General features: G+C 37.7%; 1 protein-coding gene across 2 annotated transcripts; it reads right to left on the minus strand.

The window, feature by feature from the left end:
* Positions 1-788: 788 nt before the first annotated feature.
* MYBL1 (MYB proto-oncogene like 1) lies at positions 789-21,164 on the minus strand. 2 transcript variants are annotated; one of them, XM_030445479.1, is made up of 16 exons: positions 21,073-21,164; positions 17,123-17,225; positions 16,938-17,009; positions 13,997-14,089; positions 12,732-12,952; positions 10,839-11,022; positions 10,543-10,617; positions 9,461-9,565; positions 8,002-8,235; positions 7,347-7,715; positions 6,714-6,856; positions 6,203-6,317; positions 4,458-4,574; positions 4,270-4,374; positions 2,236-2,415; positions 789-917 (listed from the first exon to the last, which is right to left on the minus strand). In XM_030445479.1, exons 1-16 carry the CDS (start codon positions 21,090-21,092, stop codon positions 789-791), a joined length of 2,265 nt encoding a protein of 754 aa, XP_030301339.1. In that variant the 5' UTR covers positions 21,093-21,164. The 2 variants fall into 2 exon arrangements, with proteins under 2 accessions (XP_030301339.1, XP_030301340.1); XM_030445480.1 differs by lacking the exon at positions 2,236-2,415.
* Between the last annotated feature and the right edge of the window lie 495 nt (positions 21,165-21,659).

Here is a 21,659-nt window from a genome sequence, read left to right on the forward strand (position 1 = left end):
ACAACCTGCATACATATAAATATCTACATTTAAGCTTTAAAATGAAAATAAATTATAAAAACAGACTCCTTTCCAATTTACAAAATTTTCCCTGTTCCTACATACTGTACAATACATTCAACAATCATCTCATTTTGAGATTTATGAAGAAAATACTGATGCTTTACACTAAAACCTAATTCACCCCCCTCTGCCTACTTCTAGTACCATTTGCAAATAAATATATTTAACACTGTAGTTAATTTCATCGTTTTGCAGCATACCAAAAAAACTTAGTAGTGCAACTTTCTATCCTTCCTTTATACTCCTTTCCATTGTGTTTCTTGACATACTAGAAAAATGCTACATAAGCAAAAGCCCATTCAGTCATGTATGTTTCTCATGTGGAAACCAGTAACAACCTATAAACCTACTCTATGTTGAAAATGCACTAACAGAAAAAAGCAATGCAAGTCAAAAGAATAAATATGAAAAATAGACCTAAAAACTGTATGTTGGTGGTACTGCAATGCATTTTGCCATTCTCTATAATATTTTAGGGTGTTGCTTCTTTAATATTAAAGAAATTCATTGCAGAACGGTTTGTACTATCCCTTTGTAGAGAATACAGGAGCTTTATGTCTGGTTTTTGTCAGTCAAAAGAAGAAAGGAAGCTTTAAGGTAGCTTTAAGTTTTTCCTTGCCAGACTGTCTCAGAGTAAAGACTTAATTCCCAAGTATTGTGCTGGAATCGCCTTCAACATTGTGTCAGTTTCAATGGAAAGAGATGGTTGTCAGCTGCAGTGACCATCACAGTATCAGAGCCCTTGAAGTGCTGCTGGGAGCTGTGTATGTGCTCAGATATCTTCTTGCTTGTTCTGTCATGATGAGCTGGTCCTCTGTTTTTCCGTAAACAACTGCTTCCCATTCACAGTTTGACTGCACAAAATAAAATTCAGTTAAAAAGATTCTTTTAATCAACTAAAATACTCGAGCAGTTCCTTGTATAATCTTTCAGAGTAATAATAAAAGTCTAGCAATACCTGTATTTTATTGACAGATCTGTTCTGCAATACAATACCTAAAACCTGTGACAAAAACTCCCTCCCCACCCCATAATCCAGCCCCCCAGCAGTGCATCTATGGTAGGCCTTCAGTTCCAACACAAAAAATCAGAAACAGTCTTAAAAGAGACTAGTTCAACAATTGATACATAAAAGGGAAGTTAATCAAGTCATCTTCTCTTTGCATATCTTCCCCTTTAAATGTGCTAAATTCAATGGGCAGAAAAATACATTATTGACAGATGTCTGGAGACACCAAGGAAGGCAAAATGGTTTGGCAGCTGAAAAAGAACACTGTGAAGAACTGCACTGAACCAAAGTGACAGCTGTGGAAGAACGGTTAGATGTTTGGGGAATATATGGCAAAAGAATTAGGAATTGAAATAATGAATGGAAGAATAATTGAGCCACTAGTGCTGCTCCTTCCATGAAGCAAACCCTGCACATTTACATGACCTACTGAATCCTGAGCAGATTTGTAGCAGCTCCAAATTGGACCTGACACTAGCAGATTGTACCATAATGAAGAATGCAAGATTCTCTCCCTCCCACATGGAGCTAGACACTGATCCAAAGGATCAGTTCCACATATAGATTCAGAGGAAAATTAGTCATTTGAGTGTCTCTGTCAGTTTAGCAGGACTTGATTCATGGCAGGAACTTGCAGTTAGAGAGGCTCCTTGCTCAGAGAAAAGAGCAAAAAGAGAAAGATGGTTCAGTGAGAATATTTGTGAGTATAGCATGACCTGAGCTCCCCTTTTAAGTATTCCTGAGAACATAGTTCCGGGCCAAATAGATGCATTCACCTTTGCTACAATACAAAGCAATTCATTCTTTTTTTTTTAATGTCACAATTAAGAGATTTGTCCTGTCTTCTCATTAAAAAGAATTAGAAAGTAATACTGTTGTCTCTGTATTTAAAAGCACACCATTGTTAAAGCAATTAAGCAGGACATGGAAGATCAGGATTTTTTTTTTTTCTAATTTCACTCACAGGTGCATTTAAAGAAGTTAGCTATGAATAAACACCTTATGGACAAATGACCAACTTATAAGAAACAAGGATCAGGGAAACACTGACCAAAACAACATCACTGAATTGAATGATTCTAGACATTAGTACAAGACAGAGACCAAAACCAAATAATTTGTTAACCTGCTAACAAAACTAATAGAATTCTTTGCATCCAGACCTGAAGAGCTTTCTCCATTTTGACATTTTTTGAAGCACATGCATTCGGTTTCTTCTTAATTACTGCATTTGCTTTGTTTGCTGGATTTGTATCCTGGTTTTCTGCTGTCAGGTTACATCTGTTGTCATGTATTTCCAACAAGGGTATCATTAATAAAGACGTGGTATATGCATTTTCTGACTATTGATAAAAGAGAGGGTAGGGAACAGGAATCATAATTAGTATTTAATAATAAATTAAGAAAAAAAAAAAAAAAAAAGGAGTCTTCAGCTGCTGTGATCAGATAAACCAAGATGTAAACAAAGAGCAAATACTACCAGAAAGACCCTAGGAAGGAATCTGCAAAAAGTAATGAGCAGCATGTGAAGAACTATCCTGTTCCATACTGGGATTCACAGTCATTATTGAGCACAGTAAACAAGTAGCTGCTGGGATGATTTAAATATTATTGAGAAGACAGTTTCTTTCATACAAAGCTACACTACAGCTGATTACATTTTCTTAAGAACAAGACACTAAAGTGGCAACTACAGAACAGCTTTAAAGAAGACTTTGACATTCACTTCTAGTACAACCCTTGTTAAAGTAAGCACAAGGAGACAGAAGTAAAAAAAATTAAAATTAAGACCACATCCATATCAGGGGGAGGAACTGCTTTAAGAGCTGAAATAAGCATCAGATTGATAATTTCAGAAGTTTTATATGCTGATAATGTTTATGGAAATAAAGTACTCTGGCTTCATAATAGCAAAGCACATGAAAGGTATATGGTAATTTTAGGGAGCAAAATTAGATGAGAATAACAGTGGCATATGTACCCATTTGCTCAAAAAAATCACCCCATTGAACTGTGTTAATCTACTTTTATATATTTATTCTACCTGGGACCTTACTCCTTACTTAGGGACACACAATTTCTTCTTAAGGTTTGGTACATTTTTAGTTTTTTAATTCTCTCTTAGTAAGAGAGAATGTTCCTATTGCACTAGCATCCCTCATTAAAATGGAGAAAACTCAATTATTTTCCCAGACCATTGTCTTTAATACACCACAACATCACAGTGTTTCTTGGTTACACACCATGTCATAACCAGACATTACCAAGAAAACACTGAGCATGCCCTTTCTGCTGCACCTCCCAAGGTAAGGATGTTCTTGGGGAAGCAGGGAACTCCCACTAGGCAGCAGAGCACCTAACACCCAGCAGACAGACACCCAGGCTGGGAACACAGAGTCCAGGAGACCTTAAGAAGGAAATTTAGAAAACTTGCTACAGTAATCAGAAAGGGGTATGACTTAAGCACTTCTTTTTAGGGATTTTGGCTTCTAGGTCTTGAATATAGGTTTATGCCTGATCAAGAGCCACAGATATTTACGCTTTCAGGATTAAACACATACATACATTAATTTAAGAACTAGCTGCAAATAGAGTTTTCATACAAACCACAAGACTAAAGATTAATTCATTCAACTTCTCAAATGGAAAAATATTGGGCTACTTTTCAATGAAATGAGGGACTGAAACAGTCCTGTATCTGAACTCTTGATGTCTTAGTGGGTGAGGCAGGGAAAGCCCACAGACCTCATCTTCTACATGCTTGGTACAAACATGCTGCCTAATATGCAATTAGGTAGCTTCAGAACATGTCTGACAGACAACTGAGCATGCAAAACACGGGGGCAAATGCCACCTTCCCATTGTATTACAGAGCTTCAGCATTGCCATACACGCTAAAGTTTATAGGTAACCAGCATGGAAGCAGCCCTGCTGTAACACCAAATCTGCAAAGCATCCACATTACTTCACCAGTCCCAGCTCTGAAGGCCTGAAAGGAAGAATTCATGTATGAATTCATGACCAGTATTCAAATATTGCTTGAGTACTTAAAGTAGTATTTCATACTAAAGGTGATCTTCACTTTCAGGATCATTAATCTAGCCTCAATCCAAACACCTTTGGTTGACAGAATGAAAGATACTGAGTTCTATATTTGTACTTCTGTCAGTGATGCTCTTCAGTAATTTAGTACTTACCTGTACATCTAAACTATTTTCTTCTGTGAAGAGCTGGGCACCAACATCTTCTTTATCCCATGGATCTAGGACCAGTGATTTTCTGACTTTTTTAGAAGAGTTGTGCTGCAATAAACATTTTGTAAAGAAAAACTGTAAAATATTAATTAAAAGTAGTTATTTCCTATTTGAAATTATTACAATGTTACCTCCTGCTTGCAGCTTTTATACACAGTGTCATCTTCCTCCTTGAGAAATATATCTGTTCCAGTTTCCTCTTTCAAAACTTCTCTAATGTCTTCCTCCAAGAAGGCAAGTGGTTGTGACTAAGTTAATTGAAATTGGAGGAGAAAATAAAGCAAGTCCATTAGTTGCTAGTTTTTACCATATTCTACTTTCAGCTAATGTAGTCCAGAAGATAAATCTTGCAAAATACAGCAACATATAAAAAGATTTAACATACTGTAGTTAACAATTACAGATCAATATTTCAGTGCTATGCAGATTGTTAAATTAACTTTACTCCACCTTATTTCTAGACAGATAAAACACACTCGTGCACACAGTACCTCAAAAATGCAAGGTAGCATTGAGGAAGACATGCAAATCACTTGTTTGAATTTATTAGCAATGGTTATCCACTGACAGAAGGTATGAAAATACTTTATACATATTAATCACATACATAAACACATATATGCAAACATACTAAAAAACTGTACTATAGAAGTATGACTGTTGTTGGGAAAAGAATTTCTACCAATCTGAACACAAATCTTTGAATAAGACATTGATAGTCCTAAGTACAGCACAGAATTTCACAGAAGCCATACAGATGGCTCCTTTGTGTATCAACAGGAGAAGAATTCCCTTAAGCCCTCAAAATTTGATTTTGAACAGGAGGTTAATAGTGGACAGAAACAGGAATGCCAAACCACTCCATTTGCATAGTGAGAGACTGAATCTATAGGGTAACACAGATGGTGCCAAGCCCTGTGGCAAAGTCTGAGCTACCTTCTGTGTTTGCAAAAAAGAAGTAGTCAATATATATTGGCCAGAATTTTTTCAGAACTTGAAAAACATATGTCTACTGAATTCCAAAAGTTATTATGCATTAACATACCTTAGCTAGGCCAAGAAGAGTGCAAAGAATTAATTCATTTGGAATAAACAAAGAAAAAAGTAACATTATCCATAGTCATAAAAAAAAAAATTCTGTGACAGTCAGAAAAATCAGAGGAATCATAAAGTGCTACATTAAGATTTTGGTTTTAAGGACCAAGAAAATTGTAAACGTCTCTCCAGTTTTCCCCTAGGAAGGATAAATACTTCCAAATACCTTCCCATCAAAAAATTTCTCAGAATATTAGCATGCTGTGGCAAACATCTAGTTTCAGTCCTAGCACTGTAGAAGAACCAAAACCAGACACACAAAAAAAATCAGCTCTTAAATAGTTCAGAGTATTCAAAGATAACAGTTTTTTAAGTCAAATGTGAAAGTTGTTTAAAATAGTCAGTCACATTTATTTGCACCAGCTTGCTATTACTGGATTATCCAGTTGGGGACCCACACCCATTCACTTACATTTACTTGCAACATTTTTTATAGAAAAAGAAAATACTAAAGTATTAAAATTAAAATCTCATTTACAATATAAATTTAACACAACTCACAAAATGCAGAACCAATGCTTTTCAGATTATTATGGATTAAATTATTTTATCTACTAAATATCACCCAAAAAGACAACGCCTCCATGGTATGCTGAAGAATACTGGTCTAAGATACAAAACCTGACACATTTTTGATTCACATTCTAGCTGTTCTCTAGGATAATGCAGAATTTCACTGAATCAACTGCTTTCTCAGATCCTGCTGAGGTTTACAATATCTCAGAAACAAAAGGGCATTTAGATTTCAATAAGGAAGCAAATAAACAATGTCATCACGTACCGTAAGTTTGAGGGGACCATACTTTTTTTCCTGAGCAGCCAAAGCATTTTTAAAAGGAGTTGGTGTCCTTGGTGTTGAACCCAAGAGAGATCTTCTAATTGTGGGAGTTCTGAAACTATTAAAGCATAGAAAAGTTGTCATACATGCATTTTAATATTTTACTTTATCAACAATAATGTAATAATCTAAGAAACATTTTGAAATAACTTCATTTACCCAACAAATATTACCTGGAAGTATTAAGATCACCATGGCACTACCCCAGGTACATTAATCTTTAAACTCTGGATTTTGTAATTTTTAAAAAGGATAAATTATAACAGTGTATAAAGTATAAAATGTGTTTAACTTAACACTTTCTCTTAATTTAAAAACATCTTGTTTGTATGTATTTAAGTGTTAGAGGTTTTAAAACTCATTCACAGTATGCATGCAGGTAGACTAATTTCTTAATAATTAAAAAGCTTTTTATTTGAGCAACACCTTCAGATTTTTAATGTCAGAATCCTACCCCACATTTTCCTTTTGATCCTTTGGTGTAATTTCTTTGTGTAGAGGAGTCGTAAGAAGAACTTTCTGCCCACAGATTGGAGTTGATGTAAAAGCAGGATTTTCAAGGTTGAATTGTTCATTTCCAGAGCAAGTGTTGAAAAACTAAGCACAAGAGAGAAAAAAGCCTAAGCAACCTTAAAGGACAAAACTTCACCATTGTACTGAGCAAGAAGAATAAAAATAAAATATGTATATATCTGAAGAGCTTCAACTGACAAAACCCAATAAACTATACTTGACATGTACTCCGAGACATTTGTAGTATTTGTTGCTTAAACCTTGATTTCCTCCTTAAAATCCTTAGTGCTTAATTAGGTCACAGAGACAAGAGGTCTTTATCAACAATAATTTGCATGAGAAAGCATGAGCTAGGACATGTTGCCTCCAACCCCTCCCCCCCAGCTTAGTCTTCAGAACCACAAAAATAGGTTATTTAACAATTTCTTTTTAATTTAACATTCAGCAGATGCTTTAAGAAGTTTTTGAATTATTTGTTTAGGCTACAACATATGTCTAGGGAAGAAAGCATTTGTAATTTACAATCCACACACTGCAGTCTTCATAGTTTAGCCATATTTTAAAATAAACTCACCTGTGATGGAGAAAATGGTAGTGTTTTCACTGGTGTATGCTTTAGTGCAACATTGATGGCATCATTACACAAGCCATCATTCAGTTCATTAACTGGTGACTGCCCAACACGCAATCTCTTTTTCTTCCTTAGGATGGTAGGTGGAGTACTGAATTTAGTCAAGTTTGGAGTTGTTGGAAAGACTGCTTCTTCCTCACCATTGATGCTACTGTGTTTTTTGCCATCAAGCACAACACTGACATTATACTGGCACTCAGCAGCCCCTTCATTGTGTTGGATCCGCATTAGTTTTACGGGAGCTGGCTTGACAGGAGAGGTAACAGCCTCTGAAAGCTCAAAACTGGTGACATCACTCCATGCTACAGGATCCTAAGTGGCAAGATGCAAAACATTCAAATACTAGAAGGCTTATCTAAGATTATTTCACAACGTCCAAACCAATTTAACAGCTCTGTAACTCCAGAAGCCAGATACTGAATTATTCTCTCTGCATCTTTCACATGAGCTTGAAACACTGAATATTTTAACACAACTGTCTTAAAACAGGCAATAAAACAAACCGCTTAGCGTGGGTAAAATACAGACAGTTACAGAATAAGGTAATTTTAAGAGTATTTTACACATATTGCATAAATTGAAATAAATACAAACTTACAGATTCGATAAGCTCCAGTGTCTCTGCAAATTCTGGAATTGTCTGTAGAGATGTTAACATTGTATTTGCTTCCACAGCCAAATACTTTGGTGGTGAACTGGGCTGAACAGATGTGCAGTGGGTCTCATCCATGCTGTAGAACTCACTTGTTTGCTCCTCAAGGCTATTTAGTGTATTAGACACACAGTCTTCTGTGACATAATTTCCAGACCAACAAGGTATGTTTTCAGGTTGCTAAAAAGTATGAAGAAACATATTAATCTTCTTCAACTTAGAGGCTGAAAAGTGTCAAATATGTGACCATGAGGAGGGAAGAAAAACAGTCGTATGTGGAAAGACTAAGCTTAAATTAATTTTTGCTTCTTCAAACACTTATTATCTGTTTGTAGTCTTCTCCTTACAATAACATACTTAGCACTCTCATATTGTGTAAGATTTTTATCTTGCCTCTGATTTGTATCTTACACGATTTTAACTTAGTCCTGAGTTGCACTGAAAGTCATGTCTGATGCCAAGTTACCTGTGTTCCTGAACATGAGTTTATTATGAAGTCATCTTCACTACAGAACACAGATACATTTCAAGACCAGAAACTGTTTCTAGAACACAAAATACTTATAGAACATAAACATTTTTTTTAAATTCAGATTTTCCTTTGACAGTTTACTTCTAAATGGGTATCTCCTTTCAGTACACTGCTTAGCATACAAGAAACAGACTTTTAATTTTCACTAGAAATCCTGAAGCAGAGATTGCAGTAAATAAACAGAACAATGCACTGTTTCAACAGAATACCAAAAATAGCTCCACCACATAAACACACAAATTCCCCTGTAATCTAAATTAGCAATCAACATGCTTAGGTTGGTCAGGTGTCTGACGTTGTTCATAGCTCTCTGTTCCTGAGAAAATTAGTGGCTGTCACCTGCAAGCTTCCCTAGTTCCCCTCAAGTACTAGTTCTACTGAAGTAGATATGAATTTTGTGTAGTGCAAATTTATACTGTTTGCCCTGTTCAAATTTGAGTATTAAGCACTGCAAGTAATCACACAGAAGTTTGACAAAAATAAAAGCTGCAAGACAATTTGAAATCAAATGTGACAAAATCTATGTATTTTTCACCTTTCTCTGTTGAACAGATGATCAACATTGCTGACCTGTAAAACTGAATGGAAGTGAAATCAACAAAGCATGCTGCCTCTTGAAGAGGATTAAAATCTGGTGTTGTAGGAACCGCCAAATTGCAGGTCATACTTCTGCCATTTTCACAGTTTAGAAAACTCCACTAAAAATAATTTGCCTCAGTTCTAACATACAGACTTTGTTTTACAACCTAACAGCCATACGTTTGACTATAAAAAGTCAGGTGAAAAAACACTACACACAAAACCAAATATCCATTACTAAATTGCTGAGGATTAATCTCAGTAAAGCATACTCAAGTTATTAACAGTCCTTACACAAGACACTCGTGTTCTTCTGATTTCATTCTCTGCTGACATAAGTAGCAATTCAAGTTCCTTTATTTTCTTCTCTTTATCAGGATCATCATCAACAAATGACTGCTGAAAAATTTAAGAAAGAAGCCATTACTACCTTCTACCTCTGCCACCCCTGCCCAGTAAAGATGCTGCATTACAATACAGCAACATTTTTAACAGAAATCCACACTCAGCAGGAACAGAGCTGTTCCAGCTGCTTTATATTTTGTAATACAGTAGTCACTTGCAAGTAAAACAACTCAAGCAATTACCAGGAAAGGGATCTAATGTTAAAGTGGCATACAAGCTAATATTTTAACAAGTTTCTAATATGGCATATAAATGCTCAGTGCACTATAGAGCTTTTCAACGAAAAGAGTGACGAAAAGTCACTCTTTAAGAGAAGCAACAATGTTGACACCTTAGTAGATGTGCTTGTGTTTTCATGTGCTTTCCAGGATTTTGAGTTATATATCCTTGCTAAGCATTCAATAAAATGTTTCAAATCAAGAGTCTAAACAAACAATCTTACCATTACCATCACACAACTAAACTGTTTTGTTTGGTTGCTTTTTCCAGCTCCTTAAAATTTTCTATCACTGCTGTAAATACAGGTAAGTGCAGATATATGCCATAAGCATCAAAACTAGTTATACTCTCCAGCTTAGAGAGGACTTCAGGAAGTAGAAAATACCCTATACTTTTCTGTATATGGCAATCCAGAGTGTCTAAAGCAACGTAAGACTCTGTTATGATTTGTATTCTTTTACTGAGATCAGGGAAGAACATGCAACATGAAACAGATTTAACTAATAGACTGTTTTAAGACATACTTCTGTTAGAAATAAGTACAATCATTGTGACTCCAGGATGTATAAAAACAGTTCCTTTTTTCCTACCTAGAACTCCCAGTTAAGCTAGCAAGGCTACTTACAGAGGAGCACTTACATAAATTTAAGTGAATGACAAAGACTTAAAGACATTTTGAAATTACAAGTTTTTAAACTGCATTTTACCATAAAACACTTTTCTTCCACTTACAATGCCCATTAACAATTTACCTGAACCAAGTTAGAAGAAGCTGAAACATGTTCCAGACAGCTGCCTTCTGGTGAGGCATACTGGTATGCTGGAATCTAAAATGACACAAATCATTTTACAAATCCAAAAGCAATGAAGGCTATAAAATTATATCCAGTTTATTGTACATAAACTATGCATTATGGCTTACAAATCCAAAGTTACCATATCACAAAATTACTCATCAGATCGTCATTCTTTCAGATTCGTTTCTCATTCTCAACCAACTAATATTTGAAACTGGGAAATAACTAATTATTTTGGACTTCAAACTTACATGTGTCTGAACAGGTATGTAAAATTGATTCTGAGACTGCAAGTGTTCCATAGTCAGAGAAGGTTGGGGCTGAAGTTCAGATGAACTAGCTCTTTCAGACTTTACACCATCTTGTAAATATCCTTCCTGTTCCACCTTTCTTCGCATTGTTGAATTCCAGTGATTTTTAATCGAATTATCAGTCCTAAAACAAAAGTGTACAACAATAACTGGTTTCCATATCTCAAAAGTTTAATATATAGAATAATTTACAGGTTTGTACAGTAGGTTAATCCAAAACTACAATTCCAGAAAGTTCCAGCATGAGCTGGAATGAAAGTTCTATTATCCACTGATAATGAGTTTGACCATAATTTCTAGAAAGCTATTGTTTTCAAAACTTACTTCTACTAAATTTCAAGTGTACAGGAATTTAAAAGTAGCAAAAGATGAAGACTTGGTTCTGGCTATTATCAAGGGTGAGAACCTTTTTTCTTAGACACTTGGAATAACCTTGTGTCCAATGGCACTACAGTCTTCACCATCTGCTGCAATATTGCAGAATGTGAAGGGTCACACCCACAGCATAATACGGGCACCATGGCTAACGTGTGCCACTGAAATGCCTCTCTTCTAAAAACCAACAGTCTGCAATCCCAATTCTGAGTTTTTACGTGCAGCTTTGTGGAAGAACATCCAACTACTTCCTGGTGCCCTTGATCTTGTACAGGAAAAAGCAGGCCTGGCAGAAGACCTGTACCCTGTGGTTTGACAAGCAGGCTGATATCACTTTTAACATTAGACAACAATTAAGGTGAGAGCAGAGTATGAATTTATTGCAGTCTAAAATACTAGTAATATTATTACTAGTCTTTGAGAGAAGTACACAGAAATAAGAATTGGTTTAAGCCCAAATTTTCATTTAAGCTCAACTCGAGAAGTATTCCCCTTTTTCATCCCAGTACTGTTACTCTCCACAAATATATCTAGGTCTAGGATTAAATCATTAGCTAAGAGTGTCTTGGATTTCTTTTCAGTAAGTTAGCCCTTGTCCATACAAACTCATCTTCCCTTTATGAAATTCTATGGAGCTGCAATCCACCCCCTTCCTATTCCTCCAAAGGATTTCTTTTGATTCATGGATTGCATACTTAAACAAAATGCCACATTTTTCTCTCATCTCTCAGGACTCATTCTCACAGCAAGTGATGATACAGCCAGACACTCCTCTCCTGAACAGATTAAATTCAGAGAAGGATAGCTTAACATTGAATTTCAATTAAGAATACAAGGTAAAAAAATTATTTCATTAAACTCCTTATACACTAAAATTGTCTACCAAAAGCATGTAAGTTAGCAGTCACACTTGAAACAAAGGAGAACAATGCATCCTTAACTTAAAAGGATATAACATTACATAGTAACTAACTAGTTATGCAATGCATGATTCCTAAAACTAGCCTTATGAAGGCTATTAAGATGTTCTTTTTTCAAGTGTCCTGTTTAACAAGAAATGCTCCACAAAAAATAAATAAAAGAATTTTTGGTCCTAAACCAAAAAGAACATAATCCCTGAATACATATTAATGAAGGCACTTTGATACAAGTCATAAGATGTTCAGGAAGTCTTCCATTGTTACTTGAGGTTATTCTCTTCAGCCCTACTACATTTTTTTCTAAGTGAATAGGAAGCTTTTTGAAGGAACCTGCAAAGTGTAGAGGTGTTTTTATTGGTTTTATGGCTTTTCAAGAATACATAATCAGAGTCAAATGATCTTAAAAAAATTCAGTATCTACTAAGGCAAGTATATTGTAATGTGAGCTTCAACAGATGCTCTCTGACAAACTGGAAAGAGTAGCGAGATGCCTGCTTTCCATATTCCAATTTTTAACACAGATAGAGTTGAAAAGCACCTTCCAGGAAGAAGTTTTGCTATTTCAGCCCATCGGTTTCCCAAACGCTTGTGAGCTTCATAGATTATTCTATCCTCCTCTTCTGTCCATGAAGACTTTTTGACCTCTGGATTGAGATGGTTGTGCCATCTCTCTCTGCATTGTTTGCCTATTCTTCCTTTTAAATGTTTTGCAATTAAGGACCAGCGCTTTGGACCATACTTCTGAACTAATTCAATCACCTGGAACAGAGACAAAAAGCATGTTAGAATTCCAAAAGTCTATTTTTCCTAATTGAAGACTGAGAACACTGATAAATTCACATTTTAGTAGAGGATTATAATAGTCAACTTGCTGAGATATCAGGCCTAAGGAGGAAAAGAGTGACTTGAGGTTTTAAATTTTTTTCAAGAAATCAAAACATTGCTTAGTAACTCCAAATTGATTGTGTTTAGAATATAAGCATATATTGATGAAACCATTCAACTGGGAGTTTCATTTCAGTTGCTCATTGCATAAGGTGACATTAGGCAAAACCAAAAAAGAAGCTGGTAAAAATGCTTGGTTTGACTTTTTTCAGCAAATGTGAAAACCCACATTTCCAGCCCCGTCTTCAACCCATTTCAACTTGTTTTTACACAGCAGAAGCTTTTACTTAAAAGGCTGACGAGAATGGCAAAAAAATAGATTAGGGAGATTATAGTCACAGGTTGACAAATACTAGCTTAAAAACATTTTTTAATAGTTCCAAACAGTGGAAAGAAGCAGATGATTTAAAACATCATATGTGAAAGCTACATGTTCAACTACCTACAGGGCAGTCCAGGTGTTGCAAACAAACAGCTACAGCATGGATTAACAGAGATTGGGAAAAGGAGTCCAAAACACTATTGCTAGTGTTTTAACATATGCATAGGAAATAATTTCCCTTATTCCCAGCTCCCTTAAATCTGGTTGATTTGATTAACCAAGAATGTAAATTTAAAAAATTTTGATCTTCAGTGCTGCAAAGACATCCCCTCCACTTGGTAAACCAGAGTAATTCAGCTCGCAACCTGAGCAAAGTGAAGTGAAAGGCCTGAGCAGAACAGTCATTCCATCTACTTAAGAGCAGCTGCATTTTTTTTAAATTCTCACACAGAGCAATGTAGTGCAATTATTTATGTCACAGAATTCATCAGATATCATCTTTGTGGAGATAAAACTTAAGAAAAACTGCACATTCTTACCAGACATATGCCAATTTTATTACAGCAAAAGAGTACAGCATCACTAAGTTTTATTACCCTCTGATCTTCTTCTTTAGTCCAGGGACCTTTAATCAATTCTGGATTCAGTACCTTCTGCCATCGATGTTGGCATTGAAAATCTGAACGATTCTGAAATAGTTTTAGAAGATGAATGCACCTGTTAAGCTCTTGGATTCATAAACCCATAAATATTAGGTAGGCAATAACTGTCATTAGCATATTTCAAATTAAAAGACTTACTCAGACCTGATTAAAGTATGATAGTTAAATTTTTACTTATTATTTCTTCTTCCATTTGCTAATAAAAACTCTTCTCCAGAAAAGCAGCCTTGCAAGAAGCTCCAAATTATTACTTCAGTTTCTTAATGATCAAATTTAGAACTTACTTTTCCTTAAATAAAAATTTAGGATTAATTTTGTTCTCATTACACCACCTCTCAATTTTATGTGATTGACATGCTTTTGACATTAGCTACTACCACTATCAGGTCAGAAATTTTTAAAGGAAATACTTTTGCTTTCAAATAAAATAATAAACTCTTTCCTAAGTCTCAAATTAATATATTCTCAGCTTTTTACTGGAGTGCTAAGAAAAACAGATTTATATCACGTTTAGCTGGCACATACTAATTAAACAACACTGCTTTTTCTGCTCAGGACAGATGGTGCTTTTCTGTAGCTTCACTAAGGATCTTTTGAAATATTGTTCCCAGTTATGAAAGAGAAGTAAGCTTCCACTTAACCTCCTAAAACTATCTGTAGTGAAGTTTGGGACTCTCAGGGTAGTTGATCCAATCCTTAGAAATATGCAGATAAGAGCCTGCAGATAAGATGACAGCACAGGATACTAGCATGCCCTTTACAACACTGGGACACGATGATTTATGCTCCTCAGTGCAGGCCAAGGACAGCAAGTTCTGATTTCAAGGGGTCTGCTGGGGTTGTCTACCATGCAAAGGCATTACCATGCTAAGATGAAGTTAAACAAGAAGCAAGCTGGAAGACCACACAAAACATCCAAAACTCTGCTACATTTAAAATTACATTGATCACAGTGCCTTCAAATTAATCACTAGTAGATACTAGTAGATCACTAAAGTGCTGGGAGAGCTGTTCCTACTTTTGATGAAAGAAAAATTTTGTAATTGTGGTCCTTTAGCATTTTTACCTTTCAGACCTTTCTAAAATCATGACATATTTGGGAAAGAAGAGCAAAAAAAATGATGGGATGAAAGAATGAAATCATTTCAGGTCTACCTTAGCCACCACAAATTGAAAGAGAATAGAAGCTGTGTTTCTCTTGAGGATCATCTTTAAGCCATCTTCACCTATGTGCACAGAGTCATAGTGAAATTGGGCTCTGAAAAGAAGGCAGCTTGAGTGCCTTTACAGTACAAGATACACTTGGCTTTCCTAGCAAAAGACCATCAGTCTTCAGTCATCAGTAAGTGCTAATTATGTCAGCCTCTATTATTTGGCTTTGTAATTTGAGTATTGCAATAGGTTGCCCAGAGAGACTGTGGAGTCACCATCCATGGACATATTCAAAATCCAACCAGACACTGTCCTGGGTGGCCTGCTCCAGCTGACTCTGCTCAAGCAAGGGGCTTGGACTAGGTGCTCCTGAGATCCTCCAACAACAACGATTCTGCAATGGACAACCTGACCCTCTGTGCACATTTTCCATGACAGCTGAGGAGCCTTTTTTTCAACCTTACTTGGGCCCAGCTGAACAACAGCTTTCTGTCTCCATAAGCATTTGTTTTCAGCTGAAGAACTTTTTTTAATTAAACTGTTAGATCTGTTAAAGGCAGCTCCATAATTCCACTGCAGATCAGTATCACCAAATATTGCATTTTTAAACAGCTCAATATAAAATCTTTTTGAAAGTCTCTTCTCTGTCTTTCACTCATTTTACTGTGCTTCACTGCACAACTGTGACGAGAATGATGAAAAGTTACAGTCATTCAGCATTCAAATTCAAGTCTGTTTTTACCTAGTTACACAGGATTTTCATACAACCATACCATCTCACTCAGTATTGTAAGAACCACAAAGGTAGGGGCAGGTGAATGTAATTCTTCTCTAACATCTTAATATTCAATATCACTTCTAGGTATCAATTTCAGCTTTAGACTCTAGCCATAGAACTAGAGTAGGCATTTTATAGCATTTAATCAGAAGAGAAAAAACATAATAGATTCTAGTTGTAGGTATTATCTAAAAGTGCAGCTCAAACAGCTGAGGAATCCTTTAATGTTTGAACCAAAAGCTCATTTATGCATTCCACTTAACCACTGAAACAGAAGACATTTTAAGTGAAACTTCCAAGAAAACTGCTAGGTTCCATTTGAGCAACTGAGATATCATTGGAGGGAAAGATTTACATATGTTAAGTAAGCAGACATCACTGTTAAAAAACAAAACAAAACAAGAAAAATTCAACAAAAGCAAAAAACTACCATCCCCTCCTCCTTTTCATAAAGTGCTGAAGAAATTGATCTTGCTCCTTTCAAGCAGTCTTTCAGATGCAACCCAATTTCCTAACCACATCAGAAGAAACCTGTAAACTGTAGATGTAACCACTACAAGTCATGCAACCAATAGGAAACAGAAATACATTCCAGAATGAAAACAAATAGCAAGTGTGGACAGCAGCATCCATTATTTTTTATAATTTCAGCCCACCACTTGAGCCCGAACCTGAGCTGATATGGTTCTCCAAGGTCTGAGGTAGATCTCAATTCCTATTTACAAGCATCCTTTAAAATATTTCTTACTATTATTTCTTACTATTATTTCTTACTATTATTTCTTACTATTATTTCTTACTATTATTTCTTACTATTATTTCTTACTATTATTTCTTACTATTATGTATTGCTAATTTTTATTTCACCACATTTCCAAATTAGATATATGGCCAGAGTAAATAAGTAATAAAAGGGAACTTAACTGAAACAACAATTCCACTTACTTGTAGATGACTAGCAATGAAAGCCCAATCATCTGTACCATTTTGTTCCACCAGCTTCTTTAGCCTCTCATCCTGTTAAGACATAACCTCAGCCAGTCAATGTTAATATGATACTAAATAATAACATATTTCATGTGCTAACAATACCATAAAGGAACTAAACTAAAGCAAAAAAAAAGTACTACCTCATCACGTGTCCATTTTGCCCTGTTACATATCTTCTTCAGTCCTTTTTGCTGTGGTACTTCATAGTCATGATCCACATACTGTAGGTCATCATCTTCCTCACTGCAGAGTACAACATAAGTGTGAAGAAAATAGAAAAAATTTAAAATAACTCTGAATATTTTTTTAACTTTTTCTAACTACTTCTAGCTTTTTTCCAGTCTGTACATATTGTTCTAAAATGACACATGGAATTTGTATGAAGCTAAGATGTGCCTCCAACAATGGCCTATATTCACCACATCAAAGGAACAAAATTAAAATTAATTTCAAGGCCACGTACTGGGATATGGACAGATAATTCATTCCACATCAAGACTTTTTAAGCAGAAGTTATTGCTTAAGATCTTTTTGTAATGCATTTATGACTCTGTGTTTTACACAAATCAGTTTAAGATAACGTGGTTTACTAGTCTGCAAAATATATTCATGTTCTACCTCCACAGCTCAAACAACAAACACAACAAGGATGCCAAATAATGTGGTGGCAACTTGCGATTTTAAGTGGGCTCCCGCCTCGATAAACGTGTTGCCTCAATGTTACAGGAATTCTACACTAATCTGTGAAGTCAGAAACATTCCGGCCAGAAACAACGACGGTACCAGTGCTGACACTCCAAGTGGAGAGTCAGAAAGGCAGGAAGCCAGGTAACTTCTGCGACTCCATGTAGATCACACCCCATCTACTGGAGAAACGCACTCTGTGCAGCCTTGATAAACAAAGCCTTGCGAGTAAGAGGCAGAGAAACGTGTCATGGAAATACCACTTAAATTTACATGTCAGTGACTCATGCTAGCATAAATTTAAACACATGTGGAAACGTAGGCCTAACAACAAGATGAGCAGCTCCTCTGCATTAGTTACAGCAAACACACAAAGAAGGGACTCCCATCCAAATACGTAGCTTTAATTAAAAGCAGTTTCACTGAAGTTTCAACCTTGCAACCTTTTTCTCCATTTTAATTTCATTTTTTCATTTTAATTTCAAACTTTTCAACAAAAAGTAAAAAAAGCCTTTCCTGGCAATGGAATTGATTTGTGCAGGTGTCCCAAGAACCGATTAGATGGACAATCTCCATATTGTTTTCTAGAACATGCAATTCACACCTACAGCATGCCTGTCAGCCATTTACGTGTATTTATTTCCTATGAAGTGAGTATATCCTCATTAGCTCAGGCCATTCAAGAGCACTACTTACTTGAAAGCTTTAATTACTACAGGATAGCATGTACCTAGCTCTTGCAAACCCCGTGTGTTTAACATTACTTCTCCAAACTACACCACATCGGGACTTGCCCTACTTAGCTTCATGATGCGGTAGAAATAGTAATGCATAAACATAGTAAAACTCTGCAGAGCCAGTGAAACACAAAGTATTGGGTATGTTGAAAGGTCAACAGGAAGTTCTTCACAGTACATACAAAAAAATAATCTGTGAACACAATGATTGTAGGAGTTTTGTATTAAGTGGCTTAGGACTTAAGAAAATAGGATTTAAACTCACAGGTAGCTAAGAGTTTTCTCCTCACCCTCCTACCTTCCTTTTTTGTGTCTCTTAACTACAGGTTCTTGATGAATTTCAGGAGTCCACCTTTGTATTACAAGGAGCATATCTTGGTATTATAATCCTATTTCATACAAACTAAGACATACATTTTAGTTTACTTACTTTTTTTACATACAGTTTGCTTTACTTCCAGTTTAGTTACAACTCAAATTTGGCATTGTGGTTAAGCTCTTTGTCAACATGATGATCTCATCCACTGCACAGCAAACCAGTTCAATAACAGAGTCTTCAGCTACATGAAAAGTCGTGGGGATTTTTAAAAAGTGGAAGAGCTCCACTTACACAGCAGGGGCACTGACAAGAGCACCCGTATTAGACAACGTGGAGTCCCTGCCAGCAGTGATGAATATCAGCACTGCACCTGGATTTCTCCAGAGGCATTCATATCCCACAGCCAAACCAGCATGACCTGTGGCCACCTCCGTGTGTTTCACAGGCCCGAGGGCCAGCTGAGAGGGCACTAACCTCTCCTGCACCTTTATTCCGCATGAATAACCATTTAGTCTTTGGTCTGGTTTAGAGTAGTACACCGGTAAATTATGAAGCAAATATACAGCAACGGTTGGAACTACTAACTTAGGATTTAGATTTGAAAGAAAATATTTTCAAAACACTATGTTGGTGTATTTCATTTGACAGGCCTTCTGCAGTTAGGAAACTGTGCGAAAATACTGCACAAAAGTGGAATGCAGACATCAAAAGTAAGCCTTTGCAATTCTGAGTTGAGAACCATTAAAGGAAAAGAATTAAGCTTTCAAATGCAAAATACAAAAGCAGTTTAAATTAAGTTAAACATTTGCTATACTTCTCCTTACTCTACATCTAGATTAATAATATCAAAATCACCTTAATGTAAACTCCTAACTACTAGGATTTCATTTTGGTGATATCATCACACTGACACAGTATTCCTCTAGGGCTACTGATCTCTAACCAAACGTTCCTCTGCTCTCCACAACCAGTTGTATATTCAATTACAACATCAAAGCACTCCATAGCCACAAGAGATAATACAAGCTAAAACCTTCCAAAGATGAAACTATTGTCTGCCATACAGACAAGATGAAAGTCCCTTAAATTACAAAATGCAGATTAGGTCTAACAAAAAACAGTCTCTCTCCAAGCTTATTCTTGCAGATAGCTAAGCATAGACATCTCCAGCAGTTAGCCTCTGCAAGCAAAGCCCCTTAATGAATCTTTGATCCTCACACAACTAGAAACCCAAAGCATTGTTTTCTCGTTTTAGTTGCAGTTTTTCCAAGAAAAAAAGACTATTAACTTATGAAGTCTTTTCATGTCAGGGGAAAACACAGAAGCAGTTTTAGTATCTGTAACTTTGAAACCACTCCTGATTCCATGGGAAGTATGCTGTCAGGGTTAGAACCCATATGCCATAGGTAACTCACACACTAGTATTCACACATTCCTTCTTTTCTCAGTCCTAGTTCTTCTTTTACATTTCTTTATCAGTTTTCAGGAACTGTTATTTCTATTTAGGACAAGAATAATTATAGCAATAAAACAGTTCTCCAAGACCCACCTTCTGAATACAAAGCAAAGACACACCCATTTCATATCAATAAAACAAAGGATGCATCAAAACCATCTGGGGCTGCTGCAGAAGCTCTTGAGGAAAACATTTTCTCTCTGTAATATTTCAGGCTAGATCAAGACATCCTCAAAGAATATGCCAAATTGGAGAAAGTGGAACTTAAAATATTATAACTATCAGCAGGCCTGAATATCAATCTTAACTGAATAGCCCCAGATCTTACACTAAGGCTGTGCCAAAGCCCCTCGAGAGGAGAAAAGCAAGACGTATTCAGCAGAAGGAAAGTAAACAGGAGGCAAAGCTATTCCAGAGACAACGTAGTCGCCACTGACAGGCTCAGTGACCACAGGAAAGCAAAGCTAAGGAGTTTCCCAGGTAAGCTACAACAAAGATGACCTGATCGAAAGCACAGAAGTGAGGGCAGCCGCTAAGCGAAGAGGGGAGACTTGTACCCGAGAGCTGATGCCGGTTAGCCAGAGGGAAGGCAGGTACCTGTGCGGGTGCCGGGGGAGGGAGGAACCAGAGAGCGGGGATGGAGGGAAGCGGACAGTGACACCCGAGGCCGGGGTGCTGGCAGGACGCCGAGAGCAGCGGCAGCATAACTCGGCGTGGGGGTGAGGGGCGGCAGGGGCGGGGCGGCGGCACCTGGCTGGGATCCCGGGGCTGCGGGGGGGGCTGTGGGGTGTGGGTACCTGGTTGCGGGGCGGCGGCGCGGAAGGCAGCGGCTGCACGGGAGGCGGCGGGGGGAAGAAGAGGGGGAGTGGCAGGGATCACCGGAGCCTCACTCACCTGCGCGGTCTCTTCGCCATCCTCGGGGCGCACCATAGGGGGGGCCGCCGCGGCAGCGGGGCCTGCGCCCCCGAGCGGGCTCCTTCTCTCACAGCCGGGCGGTGCAGCAGGGCGGGAGGGGGGCGGAGAGGGGCACTGGCGGCTCAAGAAGGCTTGAGGCAAGGCACGGCTCCTTCGACGGACCCCTTCTCCCCGTGGAGCTTCGCGGGATCCACAGCACCCCGGGGGCCGCTCTCAACCCCGGCCCAGCCCGGCACCCGGCGCGTCAGGCATGGCTCGGCCTGGCCCCTGCCCGCAAGGACGGAGCGCGCAGCGGCCGCTTTCTCGCCCGGCTGTGCCTCTCTACTCCTGTCAGAGCTGCCAGGGGGTTCCAGCGGCGTCTTCCCGCCGCAGACTTCTGCACCGCCCTGCCCTGCCCCACCCCGCCCCTTCGCCCCTCGCCGCCGGCCGAGCCCCCGCCGCCTGGGCTGGGCTGCGCTGCCGCTGCCACTGCCACCGGCGCGCTCGCGGCGGGCTCGGTCGGTACCGCCGAATCTCGCGCCCAGCCTCCTTCCAGAGCCACCGTTTGAATCTGCGCAGGCGGACTG

This window comes from Calypte anna, chromosome 2 (assembly GCF_003957555.1).
Source record: "Calypte anna isolate BGI_N300 chromosome 2, bCalAnn1_v1.p, whole genome shotgun sequence".
In the NCBI taxonomy this organism is placed as follows: Eukaryota; Metazoa; Chordata; class Aves; order Apodiformes; family Trochilidae; genus Calypte; species Calypte anna.